Raw genomic sequence first — 20265 nt, 5'->3', positions numbered from 1 at the left:
GGCAGAAGATAGAGTAGGCTCTTGCCCTCATTTGTCCGAAGAACTGCAACCACTTGACTAAAACCCTGGATGATATACTGCAAGGCTTGTTGCTGATTACTGGTTCGATACTGCGCTTCTGGTCCATACATGCGCTTTAGAATGGTCTGCGCCTGCTCCATAGTCCAGCGCTGTTGACTCTGTCGTGGTTCGTGGCAACGATGAAATCGTTGAACTAGTGTGGACTCAGTTGCCTCACTCCGCACTCGCTTGGAAGGACTCTCATCCCATTCCCACTCTATATTGACGTTGGCTGGTTGCAAGGACTGAGTGAATACAGCAGGCAGTCGTCTTTTTAATAAGCTAGGTGTAGAGTACTGCGAGGGCTGTTTGATTAATTGATGCCAGATCTCGCTAGCTTGGCGGAATTCTTGAAGACCAGCATCGGTGAGACCGGCTCGAAAATTGATGGTCCCTCCATAGATCGGATTCCCAGTATGAGGTGTATGTGCAGCCTGATAATGGAATACCGCAGCCATACTGCCATTGTGATCCTCTATAAGGTCATCTTCATTATCAAGAGAATCCTCAATAAACTGTGACGCAAGAGTTCTAAACTTCTTAATGGCAATCCCAACAGTGATCTGGCGCCAGGCTCGAATATGAATCTTCTTACCAAGGATCTGCTCTCCAGTCCGGATCACGGTCCACGTAAGATGATTATCAGACCAAGGCTTTGTCGTAGAGGCCCAGAGGTAGTCACAGAGTGGAGTGGATGTGGAAGAATGCATAGTTTGCACCTGGTGCTGTAACCACTGTCGGAAGGGCATAATTAAGATGAGAAACTGCGTAACTAAGTGTCCTACTTCTGGGAGAAGAAACCGGGCGGGCCATCGAGAGGCATTAGTACGATGACGACTCTTATGATAATCCAGAATAAAGAGCATTTGACCATCATGGAGGAAGAGATCGCGAGTATGCAGGAGGGTGTTGCGCCATCGAATTCCTAGGAACTCAGTGCGTCGCGCTTGCTGGCCAGATCCAATAAAGAAGGGGACGAGTAAAGCCTCTAGGAATCGCTGGATAGTTGCTTCGTACTGTTCTACCATCTTGGGTGAGATCCGCCAGGTCTGATCAACACCCAACTCCCAAAAGATTGGAAACAGAACTGCATCCTGACTGACTCGACGGAAGAGCCAGTCCTGATAGGGTACTACGTAGGCATGATTGCGAGAATCTGTGAGAAAGGATGCACCAGCTTGTGTAGCATCCCAGTTATCCATCAGATTACTAAGATCAAATTGAGGGATCTCAGTAGCCGGCCGTGCTGGGCCGGATAAACACAACTCTTGCTCGAAGATGGCCTGCGCGGTAGAGATGCCCTCGCGGATCAGTCGAGAGAGTTCCAACAAGGACAGACTTACATCTTGGAATGTAATGACTTGGCCCTCTCGATCCCATCGTACTTGAGCAGGGGGGACCTCACTCATTGCAATCCGGAATGCATACAGTCGATTCTCCAGTAGCTCCGCCACGGGTCCCTTGGTATCATTGAGTAGCCATCGATCGCGGTGTCTAATAATAATATCTCCAAGATCCTGAGTAGGATGGTTCTGTTGTTCTAGGATAGAAAGGGCTAGGATCCAGATCTGACAGTTATAGATCAGTTGTGAGAGAAAGGAGGTGTAGTTGCTAACTGTCATCCACTGTTTCTTATCTGGTATCCAGAATAAAAGTGCTGCAAAGGAGACCAGGATAGAGTTAAAGGCTCGCAAAGAGACTGACTGTTGGATAATCTCAAGGCAAAATGCAAGGGTTTGTTTATCCATCTCCTGCTGGAGTTGATGGAGAGCCTCATCATTATTCTGCTCTAATTCTTGTTGGTGACTTAGATTCTTAGCAGCAGTGATCACGTCGTCCCAGGTAGACTTCTGACCCTCTGTTGCAGAAACAAAGGATTAGGAAGGAGCTGGTCATCCATTACTTGACTCCAATAACAGATTAACCTCTGCCAGGTCTGAATGTACCGAGAGCGACTCTGAGGATTCTGGAGAGGCTGGATAGGATTCTGCGAGATCTCTCCTCGCGTAAAGGTATTGAGAAGTCGAGCATTGTAGCGACTTAGCCGTGGGATGTCACTAACAGGGTTGTGATGTAGTAGCTGTTCTGTCTGTCTCCAGATTCGGTCCACGCTGGCGCAGATGAGATCTAATCTTGTCTCATCATGATTAGGAAGTCGATAAAGATCTCCTACCGTTTCTAGATCTAATCTAGTAAGGTGAACATGAATACCAGTGGTTCGCAACCATGGAGTAATTTCAGAGATATGCTGACTGTCATTCACAGTATATGACACAGAGTTCTGAGTTTGAAATGTGTGGTATTCCTGGAGAAGAGTATCCAAGGAAGGTAGATCATTTGTAGTAAGAGTAGATGTGATAGATGGAGAGACATGTGGTAAGGAGAATAGATTAGCTGGTACTACGGTAAAGTAACGAATTTGTTCCTTTTCCTGAAATAATGTTTGAAGATGTGCATGATTCCAAGGCATTATTCTTTGACTTTTGCGCCATCCATGTGCCTGGTTATAATGCTGTCGTATACGATCAATATTGCGAGATCGATAGGAACAGGTTTCTATATGACAGAGAAAACCTCGTACGGTCGGAAGATCATAACCCTGAGCTACGCCATGGCTGAGTACAAACTATAGATAGACCCAATCTAATATTAAATTGATCTTTGATCTCGTCCCAGCTAAGGTTTTTAGCCTTCAACTTAATAATGAATGCGTCCTCCTCGGGCGTATATGGGGTCTTCATCCTGGGATAGGCTGTCCGCGGATGTGATCGAGAAGAGTCTATCTGTTTGCCTGCAAAAAATGACGAAAACTGCGTCTGTGAAAACTCTAAAGAGTATATGACCTCGGTTCCCTTAGTTCGTAATCGGAGGAAACCCTGGATAGGAATTGATTCACTCTCTGGACTCGGGTTTTCTGGTATTGACTCAGGTTGATCAGCGAGCGGGGACTCTGAAGACAACGTTTTGGGCACTTCTTGAGTGGCCGACGAAGCGTCGCCTGGACTTCTACGACGACGCTTAGATGGGTGTAAGCTCTCGCTAGCGTCTTCTGTCTCGGAGTGATCCAGGTAGTCTGCATCGTTCTCGTCGTCAGAAGGAGCTGAGTCCGATTCGTGAGGATCTTCGACCATCCCTTCCGAGTACTGAGAACGGTTGGAGTTCTGCCGACTAGACGTTTCGCACAATAAAACAGAACGTGATAGATCCGGGACCACAACCAATGGAGTGGGTGAACAAGACAAGTATGCTGATGGACTTCTGTTTCTTTTTGAGAAATCTCCTAATGGGCACGAGCTGGCACGCTCTGATTCTCCGGAGCTTCCCTGAAAGTCCATACTTTCGTTTCCTAAGGTGGCTCCGCCAGATTCGGAATCATGAATTGGGACTGAAATCGTTTAAGAAGTCTCCGAGAGTTCTTAATTAGGTACGGATGAATCCTGTGCGGCATACTAGGCCTGAACCTGAAATACTGTTACTGCAGACCAAACGCTAGTTTGCAAAAGTGGGAAAATGGGAATTACCAGGTGGTGGGGTGGACTGGATTCTGCGGGAAACGATTTTGCGCGCTGGACAGCGTGAGCTGTGGGAGGAAACTGGCCTGGATCTTGCGAGCTTCGACGACTACGTCGGCCAGTATCAATTTCAGGCTCCCTGGATGCTGTGGATGAAAGATAACCTCAAGATTATATTTATCGGCAGCGTCAAGGATGGCGACGAGGGCTTGAAGAACATCAGACTGAGCCCTATGGAACATGAAGCCTTTTGTTGGGCCACCGAATCTCAGATTAAGGAAATGTCTCTGCATGCAGAAAAGCTCGCCTTGGTGATGGACGGATGCGAAGCCATGCCAAAGCCCGACCAATGGAAGCAAATGGCGTTCATTTCGGAGGAAGGAAAACACTATGCTATAGAAGCGTTTAACAGGCTTCGAAACTAGATTGAACTATAAAAATGAGGCATGTCGTGAATCAAGGAAGTACCGTTTTCTCCCAACTTAAGCGAATCTTTGCCGTGGTTGATTGTTAGAGGTACTTAGGTGGAAGAGTAAATTCTACCCACACTAATCACATTACTTATCAAGCTTAGGAAAATATGTCTTATATCAAACAAGGTCTCATTGAGGCTGCCAGAACACTACGGAATGAACATGCACGAGTAGTACCTAACCCACTAGTTTTACCCAAGCCAAAAAAGGCAGTCACAGACACATCAAAAGATAGGTACGATAGAACAACCAAAGAGTAAAGTGTGTGCCATTCTTTTAATAATTGTAACTAGGGCTGAGCAAAACTCAAGTGATATGGAGGTCTGTCTGGATACATCATCGTATAATTCACAGCTTGCTAAGATAGTCAGAGCGATATAGCGTCTTGGATTCAACACCGCACTTCGTCCAGCTATCCAGGGTACGAGTTATCTTCAAAAAAGGCCTATCAGGTACCTTGTGCTTGTTAAACTCCATGGCAGTGATAGTTTCTTTAGCCATGACTTCGTATACTTCACGAGTTGCGTGTAAGTTCCAATTGGAAGTCCATGATTTAAGAAAGCTCGTGGTAAACTCTTCAGGAATCTCCTCTTTGGGCTCCCATACGAAGAGCTTGCTATCGGCCAGTTTGTCGCGCCAGTGAAGCTGTTCTGTAAGGGCTCCATTCAGCTGTTTGCCCCAGTAGCTAGGGTCACGAGCATTGTATACCGATACACGGCCAATGAGGGCATAGTCATTGTTGACGAGGAGGACGACAATTTCTTTGGGAGTCAGGTGCTGTTCAATTATCACGCTGATGCCATATTCATTTGGTATGCGGAAGGCGACGAATTGATCACGAGATATACTAATGACGACTGGATCCTGGGTGAGATCAGGGTTGAAAGAGGGTTGTAGGATGGTTATGTTTGAGCCGAACTCATTGAGGTCATATTCGATGAACACCATCTTGTTTGGTAGGGAACCTGATATGCGAAGTATAAAGTAGAGGGATGAATGGAATCCAGGGCTTGCCCTTCGTAGCTTTGAAGAATACAGCCTATTTAAACCAACAGTTTCATAAAACCATCAGTAGGTACTATATAATAAAAAATATCGACCATCTGCTGCTTCCAGTCTTTTGAATGTTGATTAATATCTAGGTATTTATGCTTGCCACATCCTCATAATTGAGACCTGAGCTAATAATCAACCATTAACCGTTTCTTTGACGTAGTTACGTACATATGCATTTCAATGACATAAACTTCTTAAAAATGACACGGTTGTGCCGAACTACTCTTTCGAGCCGGCCTCTATGGACCTCGAATCAGACTTGTCATCGATAAGTTGCCTATCGATAATTATTGACAATAATCATTGTATTATAGTCGATACAGAGAGATTCGAAACCTTCTTCACATTTTCACACTCTCTCATATGAATGATGTTTATTACTCCCGGAGGGACTAGTGTGTTAATTACATACTCCATTTCTCTCAGATCCGACATGAACTGCTTGGTCTTGGATTCTCAGTTGGTGTTATAGAGGCTCGCTGGACTATTGACGAGGTTGGTGTAAGGGCAGATCTGTTGTTATTAAGAATATTAATTTACCTGCAGCATGTCCCGACCTAGAATGCGTTCTAAACCCGTGATTTGTGAAAGTCTCCTTGATACTGCCATTTTGATCGGTCTCGAAGGGAAGAGGTTTTAGAGGTGTAATAACGTTACGTAGGGTATGCATCCTTACGTTCGAGAGGGGAACAAAACCCTTATATAGGAAGATAGGAAAGATATCTTAGAGAAGGAAGCTAAAATCCCATGGCAATTCTACACTGATCATCAACGTGGATCGTTCGCTGCTTTTATACAATCAAATCTATAATTAGAAAATAGAATTGCAGAATTAAAGTGGTCCCTCGTCGAAAGTCACCTTCTCGTGGCAGAGGATGTCAGTAAGCTGGACTGTATGATCAATCGGCGGTCAGCTAAGGGAAGAGGTTTACAAAACTACACCGAGAATGGAGGCGTGTGAGTCCGGTATCTCAAAGGTTTTTCGAGCTGATACAGCCTCTCGACATGAGACTGTATGTAATGCAGGACAAATAGCGTATTGGTGCCGGGCGTAATGAAGGTATTCGCGAACCGTTCCGTAGTTCGACTTCCAACGCCATCCTGAAATTAAATAAAAATATAACTCTCGATATACATAATTACTATACAGTACCTGATCTCCAGAGATGTTTGTTACAGCCTCCGCAATATACAACAGATCCAGAGAATACTAATTCTAGGTCTTTTTCTTCTTCATAAAATATGTATCCACTCTCGAATAGTAATAAATCCCTTTCGCAGTAACCGCACCGGAGATGGGCTATATATTTATGAATTCTACTAAAACAGTCAGCTATATAATGGCATCGAAAACATAGCTTACTATCTCTTACGCAGAGTGTAAGTTACTGGAACGCTTTTCGCATGAAGAGAAAGATAGAAGAATTTTTCGTACAGAAGGAAGTCTGTCTACCATAGTTTTAAACCATAGTTTTGACCCAGGGGAAATAGAAAGTGAATCATTCAGTCCTTTTAGACACCTGATTCTAAAAATTATTCAGTTACCACCTTAGAGACACTGTCTCCGCTCACCATTCTTGAATAAGCGTCCCCGACACCACTTTCCTATGACGCTTAACCATTTATAGAGAGAAGTAGGGTTCAAGAAAGGATAAAGAGTATACCGCTTTGGCACGCAACTATAATCTAGCGCTCCGCGCAAGCGTACATCATCGATCTGATACTGTTGTCGCTCAATTTGTCATTCCAATTCCTTGGCAGTCGTTTTCGACTAGGGAAGAAAGAAACTAACGATAAAATTAGTTCAATAACGTAACCAGAGACACCCACTTGTTACGGGGCAGCCCATTTGATTGGATATTAATTACGGATAATGCTACAGGCCCCACATCAAAGAAAAGGCCAATCATATTTATTCATTGAACTATGAGCTAGAAGGTCAAGAGGACCAAATGAAATAATATAGCGAGGCCTTATATAGAGTGAGGCTATTAATATTTGACAGCGAAGGTATAAGAAGCTCGTTCTTCTGTTTGAAGTTCATCTCGGCTTGATAATAGACCAAGTTAAACAACGACATAATGCCTTTAGGTAAGTACTGCTAAGAACCCATAATTTAACAATTTATTGTACCATTTCGTGTCTTACATGTTTCCTTTCAAGATACCAAGCAACAGAATAAAATATACTCTCGACTTTCCCCAAGTGATAAGTCTATGGTTGACCTTGCCTTATCTTACGCTTCTGAGGGCGACTTCAACCAGGCAATACAGAGCTTTACCAGTGATCGAGGGAATTCAAAACTAGAGGAGAAAATTCTGGAGGCATATTGTGATAGCTATGCGCACTTTAAGGAAGGCTTATTGGGTTTCTATTATGATTTAGCCTAGACTAAGACTTCTCACATGGGATCACGATTGTTACGGCCAGTCCCGCCTTATGAATTACTATATATTCATTCTCGAGTAGATAATAAAGTACTGAGAAGAGGAAAAAGAACAAACGGCTTCCGCTCAAACGTACAAATTTATGAGTTAGCATATCAGGCTTAGTAACGAGCCAATAGGATTCTATATATAATCCCGTACATTAAAAATTGTGCTAAAGACGTGCGAACCTAGGGTATGTAGATATGGAGCGTAGGAATTGATTTTAGGAGCTTCATTTCACCTACCGCTCTGCACGAATTTTTGAACTATTCGAAATTCGCGAATATCGGCGAATCAAGTCGAATTCGAACCTTGATTTCGAACTTCGAATGTATGGGCAATTCGATTCGTAAAAACCCGCGAATTTCGAACAGCCTGGTTTTCTTACGAAAACAGGCTTTTGGAGACCGCCAATCCCGGGGAACAAGCCTCAAATTCGTAAACATGCATATTTTATAATTCATAACCTGGATATTCAAAGTTGATTAGGGCGTAATGTACCAACACCAAATACGCCAATAAGAACTATTCAGACTTCCAGCGTGTATCTCTCCCGCCATTGGACAATCTCTCTATATCTACCTCTGCTGCTGGTATAGCAAGGTGATCTTGTGCTACCTTGAATATACAAGGAAATTCAAGCTTATGGGCCTGCTGGATGGTGCTGTTCCAACTTCCAACGCTATAGTTGAAGATCGTAGTTTAGATGCAAATTGAAAGAATCGACACGTAGATAGTAATACAATACGCTGACATTTTAAGCTCAGGTCGTCCATTATTTCCTAATTTTCAGGTACCAGGTTCAGGTGTCGTCAAGTAGTATTTCCAGATCTTGCTCTGCTCTCTTGGCCGGGCCTCATCTTTCTGCTTAATTTCGACACTCCTAGCCTCGCATTTCACCTGAGATATTGATTGCGAAGGGTGTATTCTGTATCAAGGTTCAATAAGCTCTGAAAACCATTACTGTCAGCTGCCGGAGAGCCTGAAATCCTAGCGCTAGCCAATTTTGTAGTATATACTACTTTCATTTTTCTGGATGGTGGAAGTGGTATATCCCCTTTGAAGAGACCATTTTCATTAAGGGCCACATAATCGCGTTTTTCCTTCCAAGTATGAGGAAGTTCGAGTAAAATTATTATTAGTTTATCTACATCTAGGTTGCTAACACTAGATACGTAGAACAGCTAATCCAACAAGCTGACGAGCCTATATTATTCTGATTTCTGATAACATGACTACTCCCCAAGAACTCAGGATTTGGGATGCCTAGTTAGGCATGATTGAGATACCAGCAATTATATGCTGGTTTCCATATTGTCTAATAGTTCCGATTAAGAATAACTAGCTGAAGTATCCACACTTTCCACCATGCCATTAAAATATTGATACACAATGTAATGAGCCTATCGGGACTGCTAGTTATTTTACCTGTTAAGGTCTTAACACGTAAACGTGTATGACCATAGCGTGAGAGAGCACGAAATGAGCCGGGCCAAACTAAGATGGTGGAGGATGGTTGAGCTCTGTACTTACAGTCAATCTCGAAATCGGACTTTTCTTGCCCCACTGCCAAGGCCTTGCCGACAAACGCTGGTGGGACACGGTGGAGCATGGCTCTATTCTAGTCCCACAGCCAAGCCTTAGCGTAGATCAACTTACTCGAAACCTCCTTCATGTTTTACACAAACACTCAGTCAATAGATGCCTTGGAGCCTTACACGTGATCCCGCTAACACCGCTCAGCGATCGCGCACTCCGTTCTATTTCTTCCTTTCCTCATGTTTTGTATTGTTGTTAATATAGGTCTTTGGACAGATTTCTGTCTTCGGACAGCTGTCCTAGGACAAATAACTGTCTTCGGACATATATCTCATTTGTCGTAGGACAACTGTCCGAAGACAAAAATCCGTCCAAGGACTTATTTTAGTCCTAGGACAGCTGTCCGCGGACAGAAATCCGTCCCAGGACAGCTGTCCGAAGACAGAAATCCGTCCAAGGACCTATATTAGTCCTAGGACAGCTGTCCGAAGACAGGAATCCGTCAAATGGTGCCAAGCTATATATCATAACAATCCATTACTATACCTAACTAAAATATTGATAGAACCCTGTCTGGTTGCCAATCAGGCCTGTCTCGTTTTCTTGATACATGTAGTAATGGATTTAACTCTTTGTCTTCATATTTGTACCTCATACCTGATATCCAGAGATTTTTTTTACAACCTCCGCAATATACAGACCCAGAGAATACTAATTCTAGGCCTTCTTCTTTATAAAATATATATCCACTCTCAAGTAGTAATAAATCCCTTTCGCAGTAACCGCACCGGAGATGGGCTATATATTTATGAATTCTACTAAAATAGTTAGCTATGGTGGCGGAATTGAAAACATAGCAAGTACTATCTCTTACGCATAGTGTAAGTTATTGGAAGGCTTTTTGCATCTCTGGCATGAAGAGAAAGATAGAAAAATTTCCCGTATAGAAGGAAGTCTGTCTACCATATTTTTGAACTAGGGGAATAGAAAGTGAATCATCCAGTCCTTTTAGACACCTGATTCTAAAAATTATTCAGGTGACCACCTTACGTAAGAGACAGCTGTCTCCGTACACTTAACGTAATTCACAAGCGAGCCGTCACCCCAAGCGAACCGTCATTTTTTCCCGAACGCGTACACAATTTTGATTCTATATTATTCAACACGTCAATATGCCACCAATTCGCAAGAAAAACCAGAAAAATTTAGAAGAGCAAGAGGGACGAATCTTGCTAGCAATTTCCGATTTAAAAAATGGCCGAATTCTACGTGTGGCTCAAGCTGCAAGGATTTACAATATCCCCCGTATGACACTACAAGACAGGCTTAACGGCACTCAACAAAGATCTCTTGTACGCGCCAACCACCATAAATTGACTCAATCTGAGGAGAATTCGCTTGTTAAATGGATTCTTGATCTAGATCGACGTGGATTACCTCCCCGGCACTCTCTCGTACGAGATATGGTCAATTATCTTCTTTTACAACATGGCAAACTACAAGTTGGAAAAAATTGGGTAACCAATCTGATTAAACGCCGTCCGGAGATTGATTCCAAGTTTGCAAGGAAATATAATTATGAACGTGCTAAATGCGAAGATCCAAAGATCATTCAAGATCATTTTAATCGCGTACGAGATGCTATATCTGAGTATGGAATTCTACCAGAAGATATCTACAATTTTGATGAGACTGGATTTGCTATGGGACTCTGCGCAACTGCAAAAGTTATTACTGGAAGCGATCGATATGCTCGGCCAAAGCTTTTACAACCTGGAAATCGAGAATGGGTGACTGCAATTGAGGCAACAAATTCAACTGGTTGGGCTATTCCTTCGTACATTATTTTCAAAGCAAAGAAAAACGTACGATTAGCCTGGTTTGATGAACTGCCAAGCGATTGGAGAATCAATATTAGCGAAAATGGCTGGACTACAGATCAGATAGGATTAGAATGGCTTAAAACCCATTTTATTCCTTATATTAATGGCCGGTCAATGGGAAATTATCGAATGTTGATTCTTGATGGACATGGAAGCCATTTAACACCAGAATTTGATCATATATGCACTGAGAATAAGATTATTCCAATTTGCATGCCACCGCATTCTTCGCATCTATTACAACCTCTTGATGTTGGCTGTTTTGCAGTTTTAAAGCGACATTATGGGCAGCTTGTTGAGCAACGAATGAGGCTTGGATTCAACCATATCGACAAAATGGACTTTTTAACGGCATTTCCACAGGCTCGTACGGCAGCATATAAAGCTCAAACTATTCAGAATAGCTTCGCAGCCACCGGATTAGTACCTTTTAATCCAGATCGAGTTCTTCAACATCTTAATGTTCAATTGAAGACTCCAACCCCCCCTCCAAGTCGATCAAGCAATACAGCATCATCCTGCTTACAAACACCTCAAAATATACTCCAATTTGTACGCCAGTCAACTACAATCAATAAACGTATAAATGAGCGTACAGGAAATCAGAATCAAGAAATCAACCAAGCAGTTATACGGTTATCAAAAGCCTATGAAATATTAGCGAATGATGTTTTACTTACACGGAAAGAAAACTATGATTTACGAGCTGCGCATGAAAAAGAGAAGCAGAAACGCCAAAAATCTAAGAAACAGATATCTATTGAGCATGGGATTACTAGTGAAGAAGCTCAAGCGCTCGTACAAGGTCAGGTTGAGGCATCTCAAGCTGTTACTACTACTCCGGCTGAGCCAGAGCTCCCGGCTTCTCAAGCAGTTGTACGCCGCCAATTTCGCTGCAGTGGTTGTGGCGTTGAAGGGCATAAAATAAACCGATGTCCTAGTCGTACTAGTAGTTAGATTTTTGTATATAATTTGTACGTGATTGAGAAATTGGGATTTGAAATCAAAATTGTGTACGCGTTCGGGAAAAAATGACGGTTCGCTTGGGGTGACGGCTCGCTTGTGAATTACGTTAGTTAGTTAACTTACGTGACCTCCTTAACGTAAGCGATCAGCGGATGCACTCCTCTCCGCAAATTACTCTACCACGCAATTCCGTGATATCTCCAGACTCCATTATATGCGCCTTTGACATTGAAGCTGACCATACTAAGCACTCTCTTATTCCTCCATGCCTTAGTATGAGGAAGTCGAATAAAATTATATATAGGTTTTGTGAGTGCATAAAGCACGTGTACACGTTAATGTACATACGTACGTAGGATGGTTAGCAGGTACTGCAATTCTGTATGGGTTCAAATGTATATGATTGTTGCTATCTAACTCACGCCCCGACGCGGTCTTACATCCCTCTATCCTAGACGAGGTCACGTGACGCCCTGCGGCTCAGTGCGTTGGAGTGAGGCATCTCGATTGCTTCCACACTCTCATACGGATACGGGAAAGAGGTCTTCGACGCAGAAGTAGAAGCTTCTCCTTCTTTCTTTCTCTTCTCTTCTTTCTTTCCCTCTCTGCAAAACTTACTGTTCAGTTATAATAGTGGTGGAGTAATAGGTCATGGAGTGTAGGCGGACCATTGCAGCTGGCAAATACCTAAAACCCACTCAAAGTGGACCTCCCTGTAAGACCACGGCAGCTATGGAAATGCGCCAAAGAGTCTCTTATTTGTACATAAATCTGATAGGACCCGAAACCCGAGGCTTACCCCTCGGCGGCCTATGTCCCAGTAGGGATCGGTGGGAAGCGTGCGAGTCACGAACCACGGCCGTTAAATATATACACACACACACACACACACTGACTGAGCCGTCACATAGTGGAGAGATGGTTGAGCTACTCCGTACTAGTACTAGTACGGTCAATCTCAAAATCGGGTTGACCAACAAACATATGGATACTTTTCTTGCCCCACTGCCAAGGTCTTAGTCTGGAAACTTCAATGAGTTACCGACAAACGCTGGTGGAGCACGGCTCTATTCTAGTCGCATGGCCAAGGCCTTAGCGCAGATCAACCAGGTACGTACTGCCTTGGTACGGATACGGTATCTTGACACGTAAAATTACACGACGTACAGTGCCTTTCCAGTAGTGTTGGCACCCTTGGTGTAAGTTTTGCAGGCAATAAACGTGGGCGGTAAGAAGGGGGGTGTCAACACTACTGCACCCCCACTGTACGTACGAGTCTCATAAAGTCGATTTCAAAAAGAACAGGATTTGTTTATCCCTGCCAGAAAACACGCTCATTGTTTTGGTCTTGCATGAAGCTATATCCGACAAAGGTACTCACATGGAGGGATCATATAATGGGAATCCAATAATGCATTGCTTATTATAATGAAACTTTAACGCTTCTCATCATTTTATGGCGATGATTATCCTCGATATTGCAAGTCAAAGAGAGGAATATGGGAACTTTATCAACTGTGCCAATAAATATAGAGACACGGCGGAACACATCACTATAAAGTATAACCAACTTGAATATTTGGATCTCCTTTATAGTAGAGGAAGCGAATCAAGCGATATGTACGCCAGAGATAATAATGGTCACGTTGCTCTCTATTGTTTCCTATCAACCTCTGCTGAAAGAAAACAAGACTACCATGGAAATATTAAACTTTGGGATTCAACATAAAGAATCCAAGTAAGATAGAACTACGGAAAGACTAAATCCTAAACATGGGGACCTGATAAACACCGGGGGTGAGGACAGAAATGTACTCTTGAGCTCATTTTGAGTATTAAGGAACCCCATGAGGCCAAGGTCCTTGTCCAGATATGACCTCAGTTTGTCACCATGCTATCAGAAGCGGAAAAAGATGTGAATAGCATATAGAAACAGAAACAGAAACTCTATGAATACAAAGTGACTATACCTGTAACAATGTTACAGTTGTTTGCAAAAACGGTGCACGCTTATACTCACTTCAATTGTTTTCTGATCCCTGTAGCCAAGAAACACTAAACTGTTTTTGCAATTGTTCCGAAGCCCCTGTCTCACACATCTGTATCGGCTAGCACGAAATACGTGACGACTTAGAAAATTTGATTACATGTATTGGTAATACTTACACCTTAATTTACGTCTTGGAAGATCCTCCCGAAAGCATAAAAGTCAAATCAACACACTCTAAGTAATTACTAAAGTGATCTACGTTTGATTTCAGCCTTCTTACGACAAGTCCAGAATGAGGTTGAGGTCATGCTGCATACATGCTTCCACAGTCATGCAGGTTGGAAGTCTTGCTGTAAGTGTAAATCACGCTTCAATTCCGCTTCAATTCGAAGCAAAAGTTGTTTATGAAATACGTTATATCACATGATATCAAAGTAACCATACAATGACTGGCGAGCTAAGGTAAGGAACTTGACTTGGAGTGGAGTTTCATGCTAACGATTCCATATCAAGGATAGTTGTATCCACATTCTGTTCCTCTACAGCACTGAACACCTTCGCCTCCAGAAAGTCTAATAACTGTAACATTGCATCCATGCGATTTTTGGATTTCATGCTAGCTAGCACCTCAAAAGAACCTTCTGTAGGTCCTGAATTGATAATATATGCATGGCAGTATGTTCTTTCAACTAGGTGCAGGGTCAGCATCGTTAAAGATACAGTTAGACAATCACGAACCATATTCGCGCTTGGCAGACGTATAAGGAGTCGTATAAGTATATTTTTCTTCCTCGACTGTTTCTTTCGCAGTTATAAGTTCGATATTGGAAAATTTCGGGAAAACAATCCTCGCATTCGCTGTTACAGTTGTTTGCAAAAACGGTGCACGATTTTGCTCACTTCAATTATTTAATATGTTTCGCCCTAACCTTTAACCAGCAAAGTGCCTGAATAATGATGTTTCACATAACCATAATTTACCGTAAAATAGCATGACGTCATGTGCAACTCTGACCACAATTCATGGTTCCTGATCAATACACCTGGTTGTGATACATACCATTACTGCACCCGAAACAGGGGCTTCGGATAAATCTACGAATATGGTTTAGCTTACCTTTGCGGCAGGGGTTGGGAGGCTATACTCCGTAGCTCTTGTTGGAATGTCCAAATGCCACCAAATACCACTGAAGACATGAGAAATACCAATATGCCAAAACGAAAGAAGAAATCATCTCGATCGATAATCCAGGCACGGGCTAAGAAGGAAATTGGAAACTCAGGTTTGGCCGCAATTGTTCCTTGTTCCCCATCAAGGGCAATCAGACCGTCAACTCCGAACAGCCACTTTACGCTCACAGTCGAAAAAGTTTTAAATCGATATCCACGTCTCGAACGTCGATTTTACGAATCCCTAGTTCTTCTCAGTGTTCTCGATCCGGTCCGTGGCTGCCGCTTTACCAACTCCATCTACACCACCGATGACACACTCGATCAGTTGAGGAGATCCTTTGTCGACGCGATTGCGATGATATGCGATTCTCATAAAGGAGGTGACACGGTTATGGCCGTGGCTTTGCAATCAACCCCTTTCCGCACCGTGATCTGGCTCGCCGCCAATAAAAACCCAAAAACTGGAACTGTACAATACCTGCAAAGAATCGTCGATACTCTACGGAAGGCCACGCCTGATACAAGAGTACGAGTTGCCGATGAAATTTCCGATTGCGTTGTTGAGTTCTGCCGGTCAAGGTTGAATTATTATCGGAAAGAGCTATCTCGGGAGCTGCCAAGATGTTTGAGCAAAATTCAGCTTTCTAAAGGTTTCTTGCCATTTGCCCCTAGATATTAGACTATCAGGCTTCTGCAATATACTGACTTCCAAATAAGCCTCAGTCGAGCCCGAAAGTGACTCGGAACTGGAGATCGTTATCCTGTGGCTGAAAGATCTACAAACACATGCCTCCCAGACACTCTTGTGGGGATAGCTCTATCAAAGACATAATTAATGTCTGTATGAAGTGTCGGATTTATTTCCCTATGCTCTCGAGATTCTCCAGAAGAGAAACGGATCACCACCAGCCGGTCACCCGAACAAAGCATTTTATTGGTCGCCTTGCAACATACTCACGAACTGTTAACACTCTGCTTGATGTTGCGTTTGACATTCCGCAATTGCTCGAAAACTGCGAACTTCGTATTTGTGAATCTTCTCGGCATTTGCCATCTCCATTGAATCCGGACGCATCAACCCTTGATGGTATCGTGCGCCGTATGTTCCCGGAGTTTACGGCAAACGAAGTTCGCAGTGGCCTTGACCGACTAAACGTCTTTGGGAACCTCCATGAAAGGACACGCAGAGCGTGCAGTTTCAAATCTCGAGTTCATGCGGAGCTGCTTGTGCTTGAGAAATTTCGGTCGAATGGGTGGGAATTCGTCGCAGGCGACAAATATATTGGGTGCAGTAAACCATCATGCTTTTGTTGTTACCATTATATCAATTCCCTTCCGGAAAGATATTCCGTCTCCGGGTGCCATAACAAGATTTATACCCATTGGCGAGCACCCGATCTCACCGGTGTCCAGGATCTCGAAGCCGTCAAAGTACGTGAGGACGCGTTGAATGCGGTAGTTGCAAAGCTTCGAGCCGAGGTGTGTCGATGTATTGATGAAAGACCGGTGAAAATTCGTCCACATTATGATTCCGTAACCGGATCTACATCAGTAATACGATTAGAAGAAGCGAAGAAGTGACATTAGAGGTGGATTTCATAACGGCAAATGAATGAACATCAACTAACCATTGGGATCGTGCCCTAAAATCCTAGCTCCGTATCTCGTTTCACATGATGCCCTGTCCGCTTGAGTTTTGTAGAAGCTGAGATTTCTTTTGATCCGGAAGAGCACTTTTTCCTTATACTGTAGTACCGTCGCTTTTGTAGCTGAGAGATCTCTTCTTCGAGATCGCTGACGAGTAGTTGTGAGCGGTTGATTGTTGCTACTAGACCTCTCCCCTCACGACTCCAACGTTGCAGTCGCTGTAGCTCTCGCTGACGTCGACGGATCTTAGTTTGAATCTTTTTACAGATCCGACAATCATTTGAATCGTATCTTGCCATGTTGATCATTTTTAGACCACATGTCTCGCCGGTACGGTTCTCATAACTGCATTGGTGAGCAAACTGTGTCCATTTCCAATCACCACAAGCGAATATTTTTTGGTCGTAGAAGCACATCCTTGAAAATATTCAGTATTATCATGGGGTATGACTCTGCGGCTCGCTTACTTAACAAACTTCCCCAAGAGGGATCCTTCGAAATCGGTGTTTCGTTTTATCTCGACGTGCTCAATCTTAATCCTGCCAGTGTTGAGAGGAAAAGATCAGCCTGTTGATCTATGATACCAATCAAATACAGTACTTAATTTAAAAATGAGCTCATTGAGACCAATTTGACCCAACAAAAGACTATACCCTTGTTGTAACTCTTACCCATTTGGTACATGTAACCTCATATCAGCTCTTACCGTCTGCGTCCAGTAAATGAGTGGTGAAACACAGCTTTCGAAATTTATGGTTAGAACGAAACAAAGAGCCAGCAGACAAAGAGGTAGAAACAAAGAAACAAAGAAACAAGAAAATCTTGGACCGGAGACAACCCCCGAGTCAGGACCGATACCACTTGTGTAACCAATGAAGTAACATTTCGCTGACGCTCTGACCCCTTGGTGCCTGGTCGTTAGACGCTTTACCTAAATTAGATACGCCGAGGATTCCGCATGGAAAAGTGGCTTCAATGAAAGTGCGCTAAGATAACTCCATAACAAAATCATCAGCGCTTATATAAATTACGTCAGCATAATATGCTGGAATATTGTCAGGTACGATATATTATTGGTCGCTGCGACAGGCCCTAGATTGTGAGGACCTATAACCCATCTACTAGGTAATGCTCCGATAGGTACGCCCTAGCCACTGAAGCCCGCCACAACAATCAGGCAGCAGGATCTGCATGGCCCTTTGTGAGGCGGGCTGATGTTTGTGGCGGCTCTAGGAGACCCTGACGTCTCGTAGCGACCCACCCAGCTGATTCTATGAACAGATGATTGTGATTGGAGTGGTCTATCAATGGAAATTCTGCGGATAGAAATACTATGCAGTAGAAACCCTGTTTCCGGGATGTCTATCTCCAGAATTTCTGTCCGCAGAATTTATATTGATAACTAAACACGTTGTTCACAGAACAGTATATTTTTAGAACCAGTCTATCCAGTGAACGCTCAGATGCAAAAGATCGTCTAAAATATGGCAACATATTGTCAACCCCGATTTTGTCAAGGATGTTCTAGCATCTTGTTTCAGATTTTACCGAATATATAAGTAACGAACGATTCCCGCGTCCTTCCTGTCTTCGTACTCCCTTGATGTTATGGATATCATCAGCATTTATGCCATCACCGCGGGCGGTGTTTTTGTCACTCTTTTCCTGCTCAGTGTTCTTCCGCGTTTATATCTGTTATTTAAAAACATTGAAGTGTACATTTCTCGATATGTGATATTTCCATTCTTTCTTCGTCGCCATCGCTTCCTTGGGCCATGGACACGTGGGGCTGTTCTAATTCACCTTTTCTACACCGGGATCAACTTGTTCTGTCTCTGCTTCGGTGTCTCTTCGCCAACACAATTTGCAGATAGATCAGGGACTCTGGCTGTGGTCAACATGGTCGCTTTATTTGCGGCGGGACACGTGAGCTTCTACTCCGATATATTGAGTATTTCTCGCCACACGTGCCTCCAGATCCACCGGGGCACTGCTTGGATGGTGAGCGGTTTGTTAGTTCTACATGTCTTAATTTCCACTATCCAAGAGAGGTTTCTCACTGGATCGAACGAGCAACCTTTTTGCACTTATTGTAAGTTGTTGACCTCTTATGTATACCGTCTCTGATTTGAAAATAGGGGGCCGGATGTGTAGTAGGGCTCACACTCTTTGCACTGCCGTATATTCGCCGTCACATCTTTGAAGTGTTCCTTCGAACCCATCAGGTCCTTGCATATATTCTTTTATATGCGACGTGGCGGCATGTTCCATCTGGGAATCGCCTTTTGAGGATTTGTATCATTACCACATTCGTGTTGCTCTCAATAGCGCTGCTACTACAGCTTGGCTTTCTGATCTATCACAATAGATTCTTCTCGTTGCATCGATGGCCTCGGGCGCGGGTTTCCTGTAACCGCCCCAAAATTGAAGGGAAAAATGATTCTGACGTAATCATTCAAGTTCGTGTGGCCCTCACACGTCCGATGAGGATTAAGGCGGGACAGCACATCAATTTATGGATGCCTTCGGTGACCTGGTGGTCATGGGCGCAAGTGCCTCCATTCATGGTCACATCGTGGTCCCACAGCGCCCAGGAGACGTTGGACCTACTGATTCAGCCACGAAGTGGGTTTTCTCGCGAATTACTGAAGCACGCCCGTGCTGCTCCACAGGGATCAGCTTCATTGTGCGCGTTCATTATTGGACCCCATGGCATGAGCAACAAAGTTGATCGTTATGAGAGTGTTGTGCTCGTGGCCAATGATTTTGGTATCGCGGCTGCCATTCCTTATCTCAAAAAGCTCGTCTATAGCTATAACACGTCGGCATCTCGAACAAGAAGAGTGCATCTTGTCTGGGAGGTTGATACTCTTGGTAAGTACCATGACATCAAGTTATCTTACGCTAACATATGAAGACATCGCCATCGCAGTGCAAGCAACTCTGAACAGTCTACTGGAAGATGACATCTTAAAGAAGCGTTACGTAAGTGGCATATTCCTCTATTGGTAGTGCAATCAGATGTTGAGTGCTGGAATAGATCTTGACCATCTCGATCTATGTAAGATTTGGTCAGATCATTGGCGACGTGATGAAATTTGGGAACCACGACCGAGCTGTTGTCTACAACCGACGTGCAAATTATGATCAGATTCTACGTGCGGAGTTGTCTGGAAAGCTCATTGAAAGACTTCCGAACGCTCAAGAAGAGAAGGGAGAGTCGTTAGTGATAGGTATGCGCCATCTGAGAGAGAACCAATCATCTACTAATAAACTTCTAGTGGCAGCGTCCAGTCGGGTCCGCGACCAGGTTCGATTAGTCCTTCGAGACTATGTACACCAGAAAGCAAAAATGGCAGTTCTTGAGTATCAGCCTTGAGCAATCATTGAAAATCATCGACTCGCGGCGGAATTAATGCCCCAATTTGAGTTTCCTGACTGCCTAGATCTCTGTAGTTACTTTCATACATCCGCACCATTCACTTAAGGCCCAGTTTTTTTCCGTATGCATACTTGTGAATGTATATGGATTCTCAA

The 20265-nt window shown here is 43.6% G+C and overlaps 7 protein-coding genes across 7 annotated transcripts in view, besides 3 other annotated features; 4 read left to right on the top strand and 3 right to left on the bottom strand.

Annotated features, from left to right (window-relative positions):
• Positions 1–3191, bottom strand: part of TSTA_080540 (DNA helicase, putative) — a gene marked incomplete at both ends in the record, with an annotated part of 5795 nt that extends 2604 nt beyond the window's left edge. The window contains 5 exons of the mRNA XM_002488808.1: positions 79–1628; positions 1677–1866; positions 1986–2491; positions 2642–2686; positions 2904–3191. Coding sequence (XP_002488853.1) covers positions 79–1628; positions 1677–1866; positions 1986–2491; positions 2642–2686; positions 2904–3191 — 2579 coding nt within the window. The remainder of the gene's footprint in view (positions 1–78; positions 1629–1676; positions 1867–1985; positions 2492–2641; positions 2687–2903) is intronic.
• Positions 3192–3343: 152 nt separating this feature from the next.
• On the top strand, positions 3344–3997 carry TSTA_080530 (uncharacterized protein; the record flags this gene model as incomplete). Its single annotated transcript, XM_002488807.1, has 2 exons — positions 3344–3472; positions 3554–3997. The coding sequence occupies 2 exons, from the start codon at positions 3344–3346 to the stop codon at positions 3995–3997; spliced, it is 573 nt and encodes a 190-aa protein (XP_002488852.1).
• A 396-nt stretch (positions 3998–4393) lies between these two features.
• TSTA_080520 (uncharacterized protein) lies at positions 4394–4993 on the bottom strand (the record flags this gene model as incomplete). The annotated part of the gene is made up of 2 exons (XM_002488806.1): positions 4394–4477; positions 4502–4993. 2 exons carry the CDS (start codon positions 4991–4993, stop codon positions 4394–4396), a joined length of 576 nt encoding a protein of 191 aa, XP_002488851.1.
• A 5248-nt stretch (positions 4994–10241) lies between these two features.
• On the top strand, positions 10242–11909 carry TSTA_080510 (transposon, putative; the record flags this gene model as incomplete). The annotated part of the gene is made up of 2 exons (XM_002488805.1): positions 10242–11375; positions 11559–11909. 2 exons carry the CDS (start codon positions 10242–10244, stop codon positions 11907–11909), a joined length of 1485 nt encoding a protein of 494 aa, XP_002488850.1.
• Positions 10287–11783: a mobile genetic element.
• Positions 11910–12484: 575 nt separating the features above from the next.
• Positions 12485–12525: a microsatellite.
• Positions 12526–12790: 265 nt separating this feature from the next.
• Positions 12791–12810: a microsatellite.
• Positions 12811–15118: 2308 nt separating this feature from the next.
• Positions 15119–16722, top strand: TSTA_080500 (uncharacterized protein; the record flags this gene model as incomplete). The annotated part of the gene is made up of 2 exons (XM_002488804.1): positions 15119–15660; positions 15897–16722. The coding sequence occupies 2 exons, from the start codon at positions 15119–15121 to the stop codon at positions 16660–16662; spliced, it is 1308 nt and encodes a 435-aa protein (XP_002488849.1). The 3' UTR covers positions 16663–16722.
• Positions 16723–16724: 2 nt separating this feature from the next.
• TSTA_080490 (uncharacterized protein) lies at positions 16725–17422 on the bottom strand (the record flags this gene model as incomplete). Its single annotated transcript, XM_002488803.1, has 3 exons — positions 16725–17145; positions 17196–17267; positions 17400–17422. 3 exons carry the CDS (start codon positions 17420–17422, stop codon positions 16725–16727), a joined length of 516 nt encoding a protein of 171 aa, XP_002488848.1.
• Positions 17423–18336: 914 nt separating this feature from the next.
• Positions 18337–20218, top strand: TSTA_080480 (uncharacterized protein; the record flags this gene model as incomplete). Its single annotated transcript, XM_002488802.1, has 5 exons — positions 18337–18729; positions 18867–19602; positions 19646–19713; positions 19769–19961; positions 20010–20218. 5 exons carry the CDS (start codon positions 18337–18339, stop codon positions 20105–20107), a joined length of 1488 nt encoding a protein of 495 aa, XP_002488847.1. The 3' UTR covers positions 20108–20218.
• Between the last annotated feature and the right edge of the window lie 47 nt (positions 20219–20265).

Source organism: Talaromyces stipitatus, genomic scaffold, assembly GCF_000003125.1.
Source record: "Talaromyces stipitatus ATCC 10500 scf_1105507295569 genomic scaffold, whole genome shotgun sequence".
Classification (NCBI taxonomy): Eukaryota; Fungi; Ascomycota; class Eurotiomycetes; order Eurotiales; family Trichocomaceae; genus Talaromyces; species Talaromyces stipitatus.
Note: the sequence above shows the minus strand (reverse complement) of the source record. Positions and strands in the feature narration are given on the sequence as shown.